Source organism: Leptonychotes weddellii, chromosome 9 (genome assembly GCF_054177405.1).
Source record: "Leptonychotes weddellii isolate Sample4059 chromosome 9, ASM5417740v2, whole genome shotgun sequence".
Lineage (NCBI taxonomy): Eukaryota > Metazoa > Chordata > Mammalia > Carnivora > Phocidae > Leptonychotes > Leptonychotes weddellii.
In genome coordinates this window covers 86129774-86146035 of record NC_138377.1, presented here as the reverse complement: position 1 = coordinate 86146035, position 16262 = coordinate 86129774, and the positions used below count along the sequence as shown (strand labels likewise).

The 16262-nt window shown below is 33.5% G+C and overlaps 1 protein-coding gene across 14 annotated transcripts in view; it reads left to right on the top strand.

Annotated features, from left to right (window-relative positions):
- Window positions 1–16262, top strand: part of ZNF280D (zinc finger protein 280D) — a 301459-nt gene that overhangs the window by 271359 nt on the left and 13838 nt on the right. For 13 of the 14 annotated variants that reach the window (XM_081831114.1, XM_081831118.1, XM_081831120.1 and 10 more), the window contains one exon: window positions 3853–3898. In XM_081831114.1, coding sequence (XP_081687240.1) covers window positions 3853–3898 — 46 coding nt within the window. Of the gene's footprint in view, window positions 1–3852; window positions 3899–13910; window positions 14656–16262 lie in introns of those variants that run through there. The other variant, XM_081831129.1, reaches the window with a different exon arrangement.

Here is a 16262-nt window from a genome sequence, read left to right as displayed (position 1 = left end):
AAGACTGTTGAATCACAGATCTGTACCTCTGAAACAAATAATGCAATATATGTTAAGAAAAAAAAAAAAGATAGCAGGAGGGGAAGAATGAAGTGGGGGATATCGGAGGGGGAGACGAACCATGAGAGACGATGGACTCTGAAAAACAAACTGAGGGTTCTGGAGGGAAGGCGGGTGGGAAGATGGGTTAGCCTAGTGATGGGTATTAAAGAGGGCACGTTCTGCATGGAGCACTGGGTGTTATGCACAAACAATGAATCATGGAACACTACATCAAAAACTAATGATGTAATGTATGGTGATTAACATAACAATAAACAATTTTTTTAAAAACTCTCTCTTCTCTGGGCTTCCTGTGTGTAGCTTATCCTCTTCTAATACTCCCATTTCTCTTTCAGATGCACATAATCATACTTTCCTGTTAGCCTTAGAATAAAGTTCTTAGCATAAACACTATATCCTGGCAATCAATATCTTTCCTGAAGTTGCCCTTGCTATCTCCTCAATAGCATTTTTGACTACTCTCCTTTGTTCCCTACATTACAGTCATATTAGACCACTCAGGTTCTCATTTGTTGTCTTGTTAAATAATTCTTTGCTTTTGCTCTGCCTTGACTCTCCTTCCCCTGCTTTGCCAACTCCTGTTCTTGCTGCAAAACCAAGTTTACTGTAGTATCTTCACTGCTTCCTTGCGTCTTTCCCTTTTGTAGTGGCTCAGTCTTTTGAACAGCCATTCCATCATGTAGATGTCTTTTTTTTTTTAACACTTTTCACAATTCCATAAACATTTGCTTCAATATGTTTCCTTGATGATGAACTCCTTGATAGGAGGGACTGTGTCTTAAATTTGGACTAGAACTCTTAGCACAGTACCTGATGTATGTGCAACCCAGTAAATGTTTAGCTCAGTTACCCTTTCCACGTATCTATTAACACCTCTCAGAACAGATGATCAGAAATGGTACACTAGATGTTTTACTGTAATTTATTAGTCTCATGATTACCATCAAATTTAATCTTGAATATCTAAGTGGAAGATGTTAAGAACTGATTGGCTTTCCTACTGGCTTATACAACTTCTTTTCGTCTTTTTTAGTATGCTTACAAATATCTTAAATTGAAGATTACAAAAAAAAATCAACGTTGAAATTTTGGGCTTTTAAATTGTTGTTAAAAGGAAAGAATATGGCCTGGCTACAACGAATCTGAATGATTTTCCCTTTATAGCTTTTCCCTTTACCCCATGTTATGTATATAGTATGAATGAAACCTCAAAAGAACAGACTAATGTAATTAACCCAGAATATTTATTTTACATGTAGCCTTGGATTAGTTATGTGACCTGCAGAAAAATGCAAGAAGGGACATTTATTTTAAACTTTAGAGGGAAAGGATTATCCTTTATCAGAAAGATGTTTCAGCAGGTTCATATACAGAAGAAAAGTAATTTATTTGCAGTCTTGATCTGTAGTCATTTTGAAATTGATCACCAATCTTTCTGTTTTCTTTACACTGAACTTTTCGTGTTTGTTTTAAATGTTGTACTACATTTTTCTATTAAAAATTATTGCAACATTTACAGGTGAAAAGTGTAATTATCTAATAGCAGGTCTTTAGCTCAGAACTTTGAGCTTAGCAAATTTCACTGTCTTCTACCAAGCAATTGAATATCTCAAATGATGACTATTTCAGCAGGTATCTTTAATGAATAAGAATTACAGGTAAGAACACTTTTTTTTTCCAATAGTGTTAATGATGTGTTGGTAGTTGTGTTAAAATTTGTTCATCTTTTTGTTTTAATTTGTTAATCTTAAATTATGCTTTTCTAGTTACAAAAATGTAGTGTACAATTTAATGATGAATTAACTCAGTGAATTTTTTTCTCGGTGGAATTTTCTATAGTGTACTTGCTGAATTTTTAAAATATTTGTTTCCTTAAATATTTCACTGGTTATTATAATTCTGTTCCATAAACAGAATACGAGTATGGTTAAAGCCCCAAATAAGATTGGGATCATAGGCCTCTTAGTGCTAATTATTTGAATAACTTATTTTGTTCTCATCTACCAGTTTCTTAGTAAGATGAAGAGTAATAAAAAACTGTCACTAAGCTCTCTTGCAGAGATAGTAAGAGGACATAGTTTCTCCAATTGAAATATCAGCAGTAATAGTAACACATGCTTAATAGCTTTTATTTTAATTGTTGCATAAAATCAGTTTATTAGAACAGCCATATGTGAAAATGATTAGCATGGTAATGTTTCTTTTCTAAGAATGTAAGGTTGATCTTTGATAATTTTTTGAACAGTAACTGAGAGGGAAATTCTTTTATAAAATGTTTTTAAACTTCTTTTTGATCAGTTTGTTTCACAGTTGTTCAAATTGAGTTTAAAATTATTAACTGCTTAGAAATAAAAATCAGTTGTAATATACAAATTTATTTCAGAACTTCATTAATCCAATATCTTTTTGTTTCTTCACACTAATTTTTCATGTTTTCATACAACTTTATACATGTTATTCTTAAGACTATCATTTTCCTGTATAAATCATTAAAGACTAACGTGAAGTTTCATCTTTATGAATATTGTTCACAATTGAACATTTAAAAGAATTACCAAATCTTTAACCTCCAGAATGATTGACATTTATGCATTTTGTCAATATTTCTGCAAGTTTTATTCATTTAAATTTGTTTAGTAAGTTAGTTGTAAATTATTGTAATACACTACCAATATAATAAAAGAACAAAAAATGACACACTCTATTTTAAATATTTTGCAATTTCATGTAATCACTAAAATATAGATAAGTAATTTTACACAAATTATTATTAATATCTAGTAAAGCATTAGCTTTTATAGACCAATTTTTTTTAGTGTTCCCTAGGAGAATGGATAAAGAAGATTGCCAACTCCATATTTCGACTAACCATGAGAGTAGCTTTTAGGATAATTGACCTTTCTATCCTATATGTCTTCATTTTTGTGCGTGAAATTTAAGTCAGTATAGTTGTTGCTTATATTAAATATATTAATCTTTACGTATAGCTCTAAGCCTTCATAAAGTAATGAATCACTTAACTATTAATGGCATTTCAAATCAGGTAGGTACTTACGTGGTTTAAAATTTAGTTTAATATATAATGTCAGTAAATAATATTTAGTTATCAGCAGTTTCTAAAAGATCTTTTGGGAAAGCTAGCTTTTATATGAAATTATTTTAAAGATGGCATATGCCTTTCTTAATGTAATGTTACAATTTTTCTATTTTCAGAAACCAAGTTTAAAAAAATTGTAGTTAATATTTGAGCTATGCTTATGGTAGCTATGCTCTTAAGAGACTATATCCTTCAGAATTATAAATTATTTCTGTGATTTTGCTACCTTAATTGTAATAAATATTGAAATAGCATTATATTGAATTTCACAACAGATAAAATTTCTCTTCTCTCACTTTTTAAGCCCTATAATAGTAAATACTTATGCATATTATATATATGAAGCATATAACCTGCTTTTATTTTTAAAAAGTAATTCTTTTTTTGAAACGGTTTTACTAATGTATGTCTTTTATTTATAATTGTATTTAACATAGAGAAAAATTTTTAAGTGCTCTTATTTTCAGAAAAGAAGGAAATACATGCCTGTATTGATTTCTTTAGCACATTTATTGAATCTACTGTTTATTTTCATGCATTTTACTTTTCCCTAAAATATTTTAAAGGTCATTTACAAATCTGTATTAGTTTAAATTTACATTTTAATTATTTTAAGCATGCAGAAAAGAACTGTTTCATATTTTCCATTGTAAATATAAAATAAAGTATTCAATAATTATTTTGTTTTCAAGATTAAAAAATGAAGCTCCCACTAAGGAACAAGAACCTGTGTCTGAGGTAAATTTTGTTTTACTTGTACCTTAAAGGCTTATATATTTGAAAATAATACTGGTTTAATTTTTTAAACATTTCAATTCATTGTGTATAATAACAATTATTGGCATGTTATCAGGAAAAAAATTGAGATTTGTTTGTTGTCATTAGATATAAAAATATCTAACCCTAAGCAAAATTCTAAGGTGTTTTTGTTTTTACAAAAGCATCATATATTTCACTTGCCTGTTATTTAGTTCAACTAGTGAGTTAATGGAGATAAATTTATGATTTAAAAATCCTGAAATCAATAAATGTCAAACAGTTGACACATTGGAAAATTAATCTTTCCAGATGATTTTATTTTCTGGGACTGTCAGAAAGGTTTAACTAATACTTAAAATAGAAATATTCTGGGGTCTCCGGGTGGCTCCGTTGGTTAAGCATCTGATGCTTGATTTCTGTTCAGGTCATGATCTCATGGATCATGAGATTGAGCCCCTTGTAGAGCTCCTTGCTCAACAGGGAGTCTGCTTGAGCGTCTCTCCCTCTGCCCCTTCCCCCACTTGCACGCTTTCTCTAAGATAAATAAATAAATGAATCGTTTTTAAAAAAGGAATATTTTGAATATATATTAAATGTGTTTTAGCTGTCTTAAACAGGCACTCTGGATAAAATACTTGGGGTTATCCTATAAATGTTATTTACTGGGCAGTCTAATGGATATATGTAGAAATAGTTTTGTTCAAGTACATGTTTTCTTGATGTCAGTTTTTTTAATATTACAAAATATTCCATATCTCTTTCTGAGTGTACTGAAGTGAAGCAGGTTCAGATTTATCTTTTGAACAGCATTTCCATATTGAACAATGAATAAGTGAAACCTAGGCAGAACTTAGCCACCTTCTTCCAAGCAGCTTTCTTTTATACCACAGAAAGTTTTCTTTTGTTTAAAAGGTTTTTAATGACAAATAAGTTTAATAGAGATGGGATATTTTGGTTATATGATTTTTTTTTTTTTAAGATTTTATTTATTTCTTTGAGAGAGAGCAAGAGTGAGAGCACGAGCAGGGGGAGGGGAAGGGGTAGAAGGAGAAGGAAAGCAGACTCCCTGCTGAGCAGGGAGCCCTACCTGGGACTTGATGTGCAGCTCAGTCCCATCATGACCCTAGCCAAAGGCAGACACTTAACTGACTGAGCCATCCAGGCACCCCAGTTATGTGATTATTCTTGAATAAGTTTTGGTAGTTTGTGGTTTTTAACATTGAATTTATCTATATAGACTTGTTTGTACTATTCCCTTAAACTTTTAATGTCTTAGGGTCTGGAGTGATAATTCTCTCATTCATTCCTGATGTTAATAGTTTTTGGGTTCTTTTTTCCTATTGTTGTCATATGTTTTACTTTTACATAGGTTATAAAGAGAGAATACAGAGTTGCTGTTTTTGCTTTAGATAGTTATTTTTTAGAGCAGTTAAAAACTTTAAAAAATAATTTTATATTTAACTTTGTTTTTATCATGTCCAGTGCTCTTCATTTCCTTGTTAGCTCTCCATTTCTGTCTAGTATCACATTCCTTATGCCTAAACAATTCCCTTTGATATATTTTATGTTGCAGATCTACTGGTAATTAATTCTTCTATGCCTTTTTTATTTAAAAATATATTTTTCATTATTGAAAGATATTTTTTGGTGAGTGTAGAATTCTGGGTTGACAGTTTTATTTTCTTTCAGCAGTTTAAAGAAGTCATTTTATTGTCTCTTGGTTTTCATATTTTCTGACAAAATGTCTTACTGTAATTTTGATCTTTGTTTCATATATATATATATATATATATATATATATATATATATATATATAAAATGTGTCGAATTTTTTGGTTGCCCTCAAGATTTTATCTTTATTTTATTATATCTATAGTTCTCATCAGTTTGAGCAAGATGTAGCTAAGTCTGGTTTGTTCATATGTTTACTTATATGTTTATCTATTTGTTTATTTATTTGGGGTATTTATCCTGATTGGTGTTCTCTGAGCTGTCCTGTATCTTCTACTTCTGGGATTCCAATTTCCTAAATACTACACCATTTGATGTTAGCCCCTGTTCTTAGATGCCCTGTTTTAATCTCCACCCTACCCCATACACACTTTTTTAGTGTTTCATTTTGGGTAATTTCTCTCTGTTGACCTATCTTCAATTTTACTGATTCATTTTTTTCATTTGTGTCAGGTCTGCTGATGAGCCCATTAAAGGGCTCATTTTTCATCCCTGTCCTTGTGGTGGTTGTTTTTTTTTTTTCCTAGCATTTGCATTGATTCTTACAGTTTCTGACCCTCTGCTAAAATTACCATTCTGGTCATGCATGTTGTCCTTTTTTCACCAAAACATATTAATAATAGTAATTTAAAATTTTCTGTCTGGTAGTTCCAGTAGTAGGGTCATATCTGAGTCTCATTCTGCTGATTGCTTTGTCTCCTGACAGTCCATTTTCCCCCTTGCTTTTTTGTTATATAATGTTTGGTTGAAAGCAAGAAATTACAAGTAGGACTGAAATAAATAGTATTTATATCTAAAAATGGGCACACCATTTCTTATGTTAGGTCATTACTATGGGATTTTGTTTCACCTACTAGTGAGTTGAGCTGAGTTTTGGCTTTATTGTTGCTATGGTTACCCTTAATGTACTACCAGCTTCAACTCCTGTAGTATTTTCTTTGTGCTGAGGGTGGGAGTTATGTTGCTGGGGGATTTTTCTCTCAGTGTTCTTGTTTCATACTCAGCTTTATTTCTCCCTGTGAGACTGAGCTTTAGAAGGTGTGTCTTTCTCTCTATATATACTCTTTGCCTTTCTTCCATTAGTACTGTTGTTGCTTGTTATTTAGTGTTTGCTAGCCTGGAAGTGGGTGGTGGGGAGTGGGTGATGTTCTCTGTTCTGGTTTAGCCTCACTCTTAAGGTGGCTCTGTGTTTTGGGTCTTGAGAGTGGGATTTTTTCTTCCATCCCCTAGTCACGGTTAGTTCCTGTGCCCTAGGGGCAATAGGGTTTGCCTCTCTTCTTTCCAAATACGTAAAGGCACGAACATTAAGAAAATTTATGAATCCATAATTTCATCACATCATCTACTGATTCTTTTCTGATACATTCATAATTGACTAGGATAAATCATCAAACTCTTACTTTCCTTTGAATGCCCTATTTCATCTGTGTCAAATGAAGCCACCTTTCTTACAAAAACCATTCTTAAGTTTAGTTTTTGTTAAAAGAAAAAAACCTTACACTAAAAATTTAGCAAGCCATAAGTAGAGTTAAAGGAAGACATATGGAATGGGAGGCCACATAGAATAATCTTGGTCCAGGTGTTTCTTTCAAGAATATATATGGGGCGCCTGGGTGGCTCAGTCGTTAAGCGTCTGCCTTAGGCTCAGGTCATGATCCCAGGATCCTGGGATCGAGCCCCGCATCGGGCTCCCTGCTCCGCGGGAAGCCTGCTTCTCCCTCTCCCACTCCCCTTGCTTGTGTTCCCTCTCTCGCTGTGTCTCTCTTTCTGTGTCAAATAAATAAAATCTTTAAAAAAAAAAGAATATATGTGATGTAGATAGTTCTTTGAATAGATGCAGGTATTTATTTTAGGCATACCTCTGATAGGATGGATAGCTTGATCAGATGCATTGTATTGGAATCAATATTATCATGCCCAGATAATATTTTCCTGGTATCACTCTTTTTCATTTCTATAGTTTTACATTTTCTCTTTGAAAATTAATTCCTTTCATATACTAGATTATAGTTGGAATCCATACGATTTAGTGGCTTCTAACATAGCCTCTGCCCTGCTACTATGTGTATTCTATACACTGCAACAATCTATTCCTATTGTTCCCTAACTAAATATATACCATGAATCTTCCCCTCCAATTTCAGGGATAGTGGAATTTCATTATAACATAGGTAGGGACTAAGAGAGAGGAGTCAGGTACAGATGCCTTTCTTTTTTTTTTTTTTAAGTTTTAATTTAAATTCCAGTTAGTTAACATACAATGTAATATTAGTTTCAGGTGTACAAGATAGTGATTCAACACGTCCAAATAACACCCGGTGCTCATCACAGCAAGTGCACTCCCTAATCCCCATCACCTATTTTACCCATCCCTCCACCCACCTCCACTCTGGTAACCATCAATTTGTTCTCTCTCATTAAGAATCTATTTCTTGGTTTGCTTCTCTTCCCCCCCCCCCTTTGGTCATTTCTTTTGTTGACTAAATTCTACATACGAGTGAAATGATATGGTATTTGTCTTTCTTGGACTGACTTATTTTGCTTAGAATAATACTCTCTAGCTCCACTGGGGCTATTTCCATTATTTGGCTACTATAGATAATGCTGCTATAAACATTAGGGTATATGTATCCCTTTGAATTAGCATTTTGTATTCTTTGGGTAGATACCTCATAATGCAGTTGCTGGATCATAGGGTAGTTCTACTTTTACCCCTTCGAGGAACCTCCATACTGTTCTCCAGAGTGGCTGCACAAGTCTGCATTCCCACCAATAGTGCAAGAGGATTCCCCTTTTTCCACATCCTTGCCACAGCTGTTGTTTCTTTCGTTATTGATTTTAGCCATTCTGATAGGCATACGTGATATCTCATAATGGTTTTGATTTGTATTTCCCTGATGATAAGTGATGTTGAGTATCTTTTCATATGTCTGCTGGCCATCTGTATGTCTTCTCTGGAGAAATGTCTATTCATGTCCTCTGCCCCTTTCTGAATTGGATTTTTAATTTTTTGAGTGTTGAGTTTGATAAGTTCTTTATAGATTTTGGATACTAACCCTTTATCTGATATGTCATTTGCAAATATCTTCTTCCATTCCATAGGTTGCCTTTTAGCTTTGTTGATTGTTTCCTTTGCTGGGCAGAAGCTCTTTATTTTGATGAAGTCCCAATAGTTTATTTTTGCTTTTGTTTCCCTTGCCTCAGGAGACATCTCTAGAGAGAAGTTGCTATGGCCAATGTCAAAGGGCTTGCTGCCTGTGTTCTCCTCTAGGATTTTAATGGTTTCCTATCTCACGTTTAGGTCTTTCATCCATTTTGAATTTATTTTTGTGTATGATGCAAGGTGGTCCAATTTCATTCTTCTGCATCTTGCTGTCCAGCTTTCCCAACACCATTTGTTGAAGAGACTGTCTTTTTTCCAGTGGATATTCTTTCCTGCTTTGTTGAAAATTAATTGACCATATAGTTGTGGGTTCATTTCTTGGTTTTCTATTCTCTTCCATTGATCTATGGCACTCATCTCTCCATACTGTTTTGAAAACTGCAGCTTTGTAATATGGCTTGAAGTTCAGAATTATGATGCCTTCAGCTTTGCTTCTTTTTTTCAAGATAGCTTTGGCTGTTCAGGGTCTTTTGTGGTTCCATACAAATTTTAGGATTGTTTGTTCTAGCTCTCTGAAAAATGCTATCAGTATTTTGATAGGGATTACATTAAATCCATAGATTGCTTTGGGTAGTATGGACTTTTTAAAAATATTTGTTTTTCTAATCCATGAGCATGGCATGTCTTTCCATTTCTTTGTGTCATCTTCAATTTCTTTCATTGCAGTTTTATAGTTTTCAGAGTACAAATTTTTTTACCTCTTTGGTTAGGTTTATCCCTAGATATGTTACTATTTTTGGTGCAGTTATAAGTGGGGTTGATTACTTGTTTTGTCACTGTTTCTGGAGATTTTCTCTGATCCTTTGTTGCCTTTGTTACTTTTAGTCTTTCCACTCAAAGAGTCACCTTTAGTATGTCTTGCAGGGCTGGATTAGTGGTCACGATCTCCTTTAGTTTTTTTTGTCTTGGAATCTCTTTCTCTGTCTTTCTGTTTTGAATGATAGCCTTGCTGGGTAGAGTATTCTTGGCTGCAGAGTTTTTGCATTCAGCACTTTGAGTATATCATGTCACTCCCTTCTGTCTTGCCAAGTTTTTGTTGAGAAATCTCCAGCTAGCCTTGTGGGTCTTCCTTTGTAAGTTAAGAACTTCTTTTGTCTTGCTGCTTTTAAGATTTTTTCTTTATCACCATATTTTTCAAATTTAATTACCATATGTCTTGGTACTGGCCTGCTTTTGTTGATTTTGATAGGAGTTCTCCATGCTTCCTGGATGTGGGTGTCTGTTTCTTTCCCTGGAATAGGGAAGTTTTCAGCTATTATTTCCTCAAATAAATTTTCTGCCCCCTTTTCTCTCTCTCCTTCCTTTGGGACTCCTATAATACAAATGTTATTATGTTTGATAGAGTCATTGAGTTCCCTGAGTCCATTCTCATGTCCTGTAATTCTTCTTTCTCTCTCTTGTTCAGCTTCATTATTTTCCATTATTTTGTCTTCTTTGTCACTGATTCATTCCTCTGCTTCTTCTAGCCTGCTGTTCCTTGCATCAAGCCTGTTTCCAATCTCATTTATTGTATTCTTCATCTCTGACTGATTCTTTTTTAACTCTTTTATCTGTGTGGTAAGAGTCTCCCTGATACCTTCTATTCTTTTCTCAGGCCCAGTGATTATCCTAATGATTGTTGCTTTAAATTCTCCATCAGGCATGTTATTTATATCTGTTTCACCTAGATCTTTGGCTGTGGCCTTATCTTGTTCTTTGATTTGGGACAAATTCCTCTGTCTTAACATTTATCTAATTCTCCTGGTATGTAATTTTCTGTTGTTTGTAGTCATTGTTGTTTTATATTTTTCATACAAATGTTTATACCTATTTGATTGTTAAATGTTTATTATGTTTGTATGTATTAATTAAAAATACTGAAAATGTATACCAAAAAAAATTTTTTTTAAATATGGCATCTAAAAAGTCAAGTGGCGCATTGTTCAGAAGATGAAAAACACATGCAAAAACTGATCAGAATTATAGGGCACTGTAATAAGTTGGGCTGGAAAAACAAAATTTTCCAGCTACTGAAAATTATGAAGTCTTTAATATTGACACTATTAGAATAGAATTACTATGAAATTCAGAGTTAAAGACTTCTCTCTGAATTGTGGGGAAAAGATAAAGAAAATGAAATGTTAGAAGTCTCAGAAGCTAGTGAATATAAGCATGAGCAAAAAATAAGATGTCTTTTGAAATTTAATTCTTAATTGTGGCCATCTATTTCTAATATAATAAAAATGCTTTTAATAGAGCACGGGCCTATCCAAGGACAAGATGCAGTTTTAGGTATTTATTTTACATGATGGGCCAATTTTAGATTTTTTTTTTTTTTTAAAGATTTTATTTATTTATTTGAGAGAGAGAGAATGAGAGACAGAGAGCATGAGAGGGGTGAGGGTCAGAGGGAGAAGCAGACTCCCTGCTGAGCAGGGAGCCCGATGCGGGACTCGATCCTGGGACTCCAGGATCATGACCTGAGCCGAAGGCAGTCGCTTAACCAACTGAGCCACCCAGGCGCCCCCATGATGGGCCAATTTTAAAAGATGGGTCTTAAAAAAAAAAAAGGTCTAGTTTGAGTTGATTCATTGTGACTGGCTCATTTATACCAGAGAATCCTTATTTTTGTTTCTCATGCATACTTTTTAGCAATAATACAAAATAATTAAATTTTTGTAACTCAAAAAGTGCTTTTGAAGATTGGAAAAATTTGAAAAGAATTTGTGATCACAAAAATTCCATATTTCATTTTGATGCTTTTTAAAAATGGAAGTATTTTTAAACATATTCAGACTGATAGTTTAATAGATGATGCTTTACAGAGTGATAAAATAAGTATCGTGATTTTAAATGTGTGTTTTATATGAAAATTATTTCTCTCTCAGAGGATCATAGGAAACTATTGGGAGTCCAAATGTTGGAATGTTTCTGAATTCACTTGAACTTATAGGAACTTATAATCATATAACTAATCATTAAAAGGATTCTGTGTTTTATTTGTCTAGTAAAATTTTTAAAAATGTATATTCTATTAGCAAATCATGTTGAATCTGAAGTACTGTGGAGAATAAAAGAAGCAAAATACATTTCCTTACTCTTTGTAAGCCAGATATAATCTATTATGAGTAAATGTGTCTGATTCTTAGTTATATTTACATTAAGAATAATATTGTAAGGGGAGAGTTTTATTTGACTTGATTGAAACAAAAGAAAAAACTGGACAGTTATATCTCAGTAAAGCTGATTTTGTTTTAAAGAAAAAGTAGATATGGTCTGGCTTATGAAATTATTAATAAGTTAGAAAGAGATTACATTTATATAAAAATTGTCCTGCCCAGGAGTATGATAATGGGACAGATATGGCAGATGTATACAAGTGTGTACAAGCCAATATTTTTCCCAAAAAATAATTATGCTAAATTTGTGCCTTGCTCAGTTCATAATCATAATTTAATATAAAAAAATGCCTTATCTGTGAATTCAAATATGATTATCTTTTTTAGTATTGTAGAAAGGATATATATTTTGGGAGTGGGGTAATTCAACAAGCAGATGGAATATTCCTATTTTAAAAACAAAATCATATACAGATATAGGCATCAAGATTAAATGCACTTGAGACACTTTGCATACAAATTGAAAAGATGTTTATCAAATATGAAAAGATATAATATCAAATGTCAAAATTATGTTGAACTTGAAAGCATCTTGGTACAAACGTACTAGATTTTTACACAGATTATCTGTATGGGATGATATTTTGAACAAAGTGGCAAAAGTTAATAAAACTCTACAATCGGAAAAATGACCATAAATAAAGCTGTATGCTTAATAAAAGGCCTGTCCCTTTGCTTACAACAAATGAAAGAAAGTAATTTTTAAAATATGTTCAGTGAATATAAAACTTGAGCAAGAGATGTAAATATTCACATGAATTTCAAAATTAGACAAAAAAAATTAGAAATGCATGAATCAATGAATGAGAATATTGATAATTATAGGGAAAGTGCTTATTGAATAGACATTAAGATTATAAATGTGCTAACTTCATATTTGAAATATACATATGAAAAATTAAATGAAGTATCTTCAGATTTTGAATTTTTAGGCCAGAAAAAAGTTATTTTCTATAAATGACATTGATTTACAAAAAGCAGCCACTGACTCCATTCTTAAATATCCTAACAAGTTAAGTTCTATAGAAATTTCATGTAAAATAGGTTATCACAATATCAACAAATTGTAATATTAAATTAAGAATTGTATTTGGGTCCTCTAAAACTGATTAGCAAAATGTTAATCAAAATATTAAAACAATACTAGCCACAGTAGCATCCTGTAAAAGATGTTTCAGTAAGCTGAAGTTAGTTTTAAATTATTTAAAATCATCACTTGGTCAAGAGAAATTGGTAAACATGACAATTTGCTTATTTGAAAACAAGATAGGGAAAGAACTAGATTTGAAAATATTGATGTGTATGTTTACCTTAAAGCCAGTAAAGTGAAATAATAAATTCTGGTTTTGGTAGAAATGTTTAAACTTAAGTTACTTTTGTGAGTTCAATACACCTACTTTTCACTTTTTCAACTGATGCTTTAGGGAAAAAAAAAAAAATTCTGGGATTTTAGGGAAATGACAGAGTAGAAAGCACCAGGAATCTATCTTCCACCTAGACAACAGTTGTACTGGAAGAATCTGTCTGATGTAACTACAGGCATACCTCACAGGTATTGCAGGTTTGGTTCCAGACCACTGCAACAAAGCAAATACTGCAATAAAGCAAGTCAAATGAATTTTTTGGTTTCCCAGTGCATATAAAAGTTATGTTTACACTGTACTTATAGTCTATTAAGTATGCAATAACATTGCATCTAAAAGAACAATGTACATAACCTTTATTAAAATTACTCTGTTGCCAAAAAATGCTAACCATCATCAGAGCTTTTAGCAAGTAATAATATTTTTGCTGGTAAAGGGTCTTGCTTCCATGTTGATGGATACTGGCTGATTAATAGAACTTTTTTCAAAATTGGAGTCAGTCCCCTTAAACGTTGCCACTGCTTTATCAATGAGGTTTATTTAATATTCTGAATCTTTTGTTGTCATTTCAACAGTCTTTACAGCATCTTCACCAGGAATAGATTCCATCTCAAGAAACCACTTTTTTGTTCATCCATAAGAAGCAACTCCTCCAGCATTAGTTTTATCATGAGATTGCAGCAATTCAGTCACATCTTCAGGCTCCACTTCTAATTCTAGTTCTCTTGCTATTTCCACCACACCTGCAGTTACTTCTTCTTCCACTGAAGTCTTGAACCCCAAGTCATCCATCAGGCTTGGAATCAACTTCTTCCAAACTCCCATTCATGTTGATATTTTGAACTCTTCCCATGAATCATGGATGTTTTAATGGCATCTAGAATGATGAATCCTTTCCAAAAGGTTTTCAGTTGACTTTGCACAGATCCATCAGAAGAATCACTATGTATAAGCAGCCATAATCTTATGAAATGTATTTCTTAAATAATAAGACTTCAAAGTTGAAATTACTCCTTGGTCCAGGGCTGTAGGATGGATGCTGTGTTAGCAGCCATGAAAACATCGTTAACTTTATTGTACATCTCCATTAGAGCTCTTGGGTGACCAGGTACATTGTCAATGAGCAGTAATATTTTGAAAGGAATCTTTTTTTTTTCTGAGCAGTAGGTCACAACAGTGGGCTCAAAACATTCGGTAAACTATGTAGTAAACAGATATGCTGTCATCCAGGCTTGGATGGCACCAAGGTTGCCATAAATCTTCAACTTGTAAAATAAAATGCAGTATCTGTGATGTGCAATAAAATGGAATATTCCTGTATTTTGGAATTCTGTAGTCTGTTGAATGCCTGCAACTTCCACAGGAGAAGTCTTGGGCAGTATGTTGCAATTAATATCGGTCAATTTAAGCATTCAGCACAGTAGCAGCTACCCATCCCCTACCCTCAGCCACATGGCAGACAGCTGTGCACATGTTCCTGGAGCAGCTTGCACACAGCTTATGGCACCAGAGTGCCAAAAAGGATACTGGCCTCCAGATATTGAGGATCTGTGCTGTTGTATCTAATTGATGCTTCTCACCACAACATTCCACAGAAGTGGGCACACATTGAGGTTACACCTCTCCTCATTGTTGCAAGCCCCTCTCTTTATAACTGAAGTGACTTCCAGGGGATTTAAAGGTACAGTGACCTTTGATTCCCCTTAATTTTTTTGCTTTTTCCCCTTTCAGGAGCCTGACATTAAAGATTAGGACATTCAGAGACCATCACATATATGGGTTAAATTAGAAAGTGGTTGTACTTACCCAGAAAAATCTCAGAATAGATCTGAGAAGACCTGAGGTTTATATCTCATGTTGATCCCAGGAACAGAGACAGCCTAAAACAATCAAAATAAACAAAAACAATAACAAAAACAGCAGACACTGGGAAGGGGGATAATCTGATTTCCAAAGTTACTACATTATTAGTTTCAAATGTCCAGTGTTCAACAACAACAAAAAAAATCACAAGACATACAAAGAAACAGGCAAGTATGGCCCATTCAAAGGAAAAAACTCAATAGAAACTGGGTCCTGAAAAAGACCTAATGGCAGATATACTAGACAAAGATTTTTTAAAAATCTATCATAAAGATGCCCAATGAGTAAAAGGAATATGTGGGGAAAGTCAAGAAAACAGTATATTAACAAAATGGAAATATTGAAGAGAGAAAAGCTGAAAAGAAACCAAAAAGACATCCTGAGAAGTATATTAACTGAAAATGAAAAATTCATTAGGGGGACCCAAAGGCAGATCTGAGCAGACAGAAGAAAGAATCAGCAAACTTGGAAGACATGACAGTGGAAAGCATTGAGTCTGAGGAACAGAAAAGAAATAGGTTGAGGAAAAGTGAACAGAGCCCAAGGCAGTTGGGGCCCATCATTAAGCAGACCAATATTAAGGGCGTCCCAGAGAATATTTGACAGAGACAAAGACAAAGACATAAAGAAATAATGACTGAAAACTTCCCAAATTTGATGAAACACATGAACGTAAACATCAAGAAGCACAGTGAATTCCAAGTAAGATGATTAAAGAGACCCACTCTGAGACACATTATAATCAAACTCTCAAAGGACAAAGAATCTTGAGAGCAGCAAGAGGGAAGCAAATCATCACATGCAAGGGATCCTCAATAAGATTATCAACACGTTTCTCATCAGAAACTTTGGAAGCCAAAAGGCTGTGGACCAATATATTGAAAGGGCTAAAAGAAAAAACTCAATAATTTTATATATGTTAAAACTATCCTTCAAGGGACACCTAGGTGGCTCAGTCGGTTAAGCGTCTGCCTTTGGCTCAGATCATGATCCCAGGGTCCTGGGATCGAGTCCCATATCAGGCTCCTTACTCAGCAGGGAGTCTGCTTCTCCCTCTGCCTGCT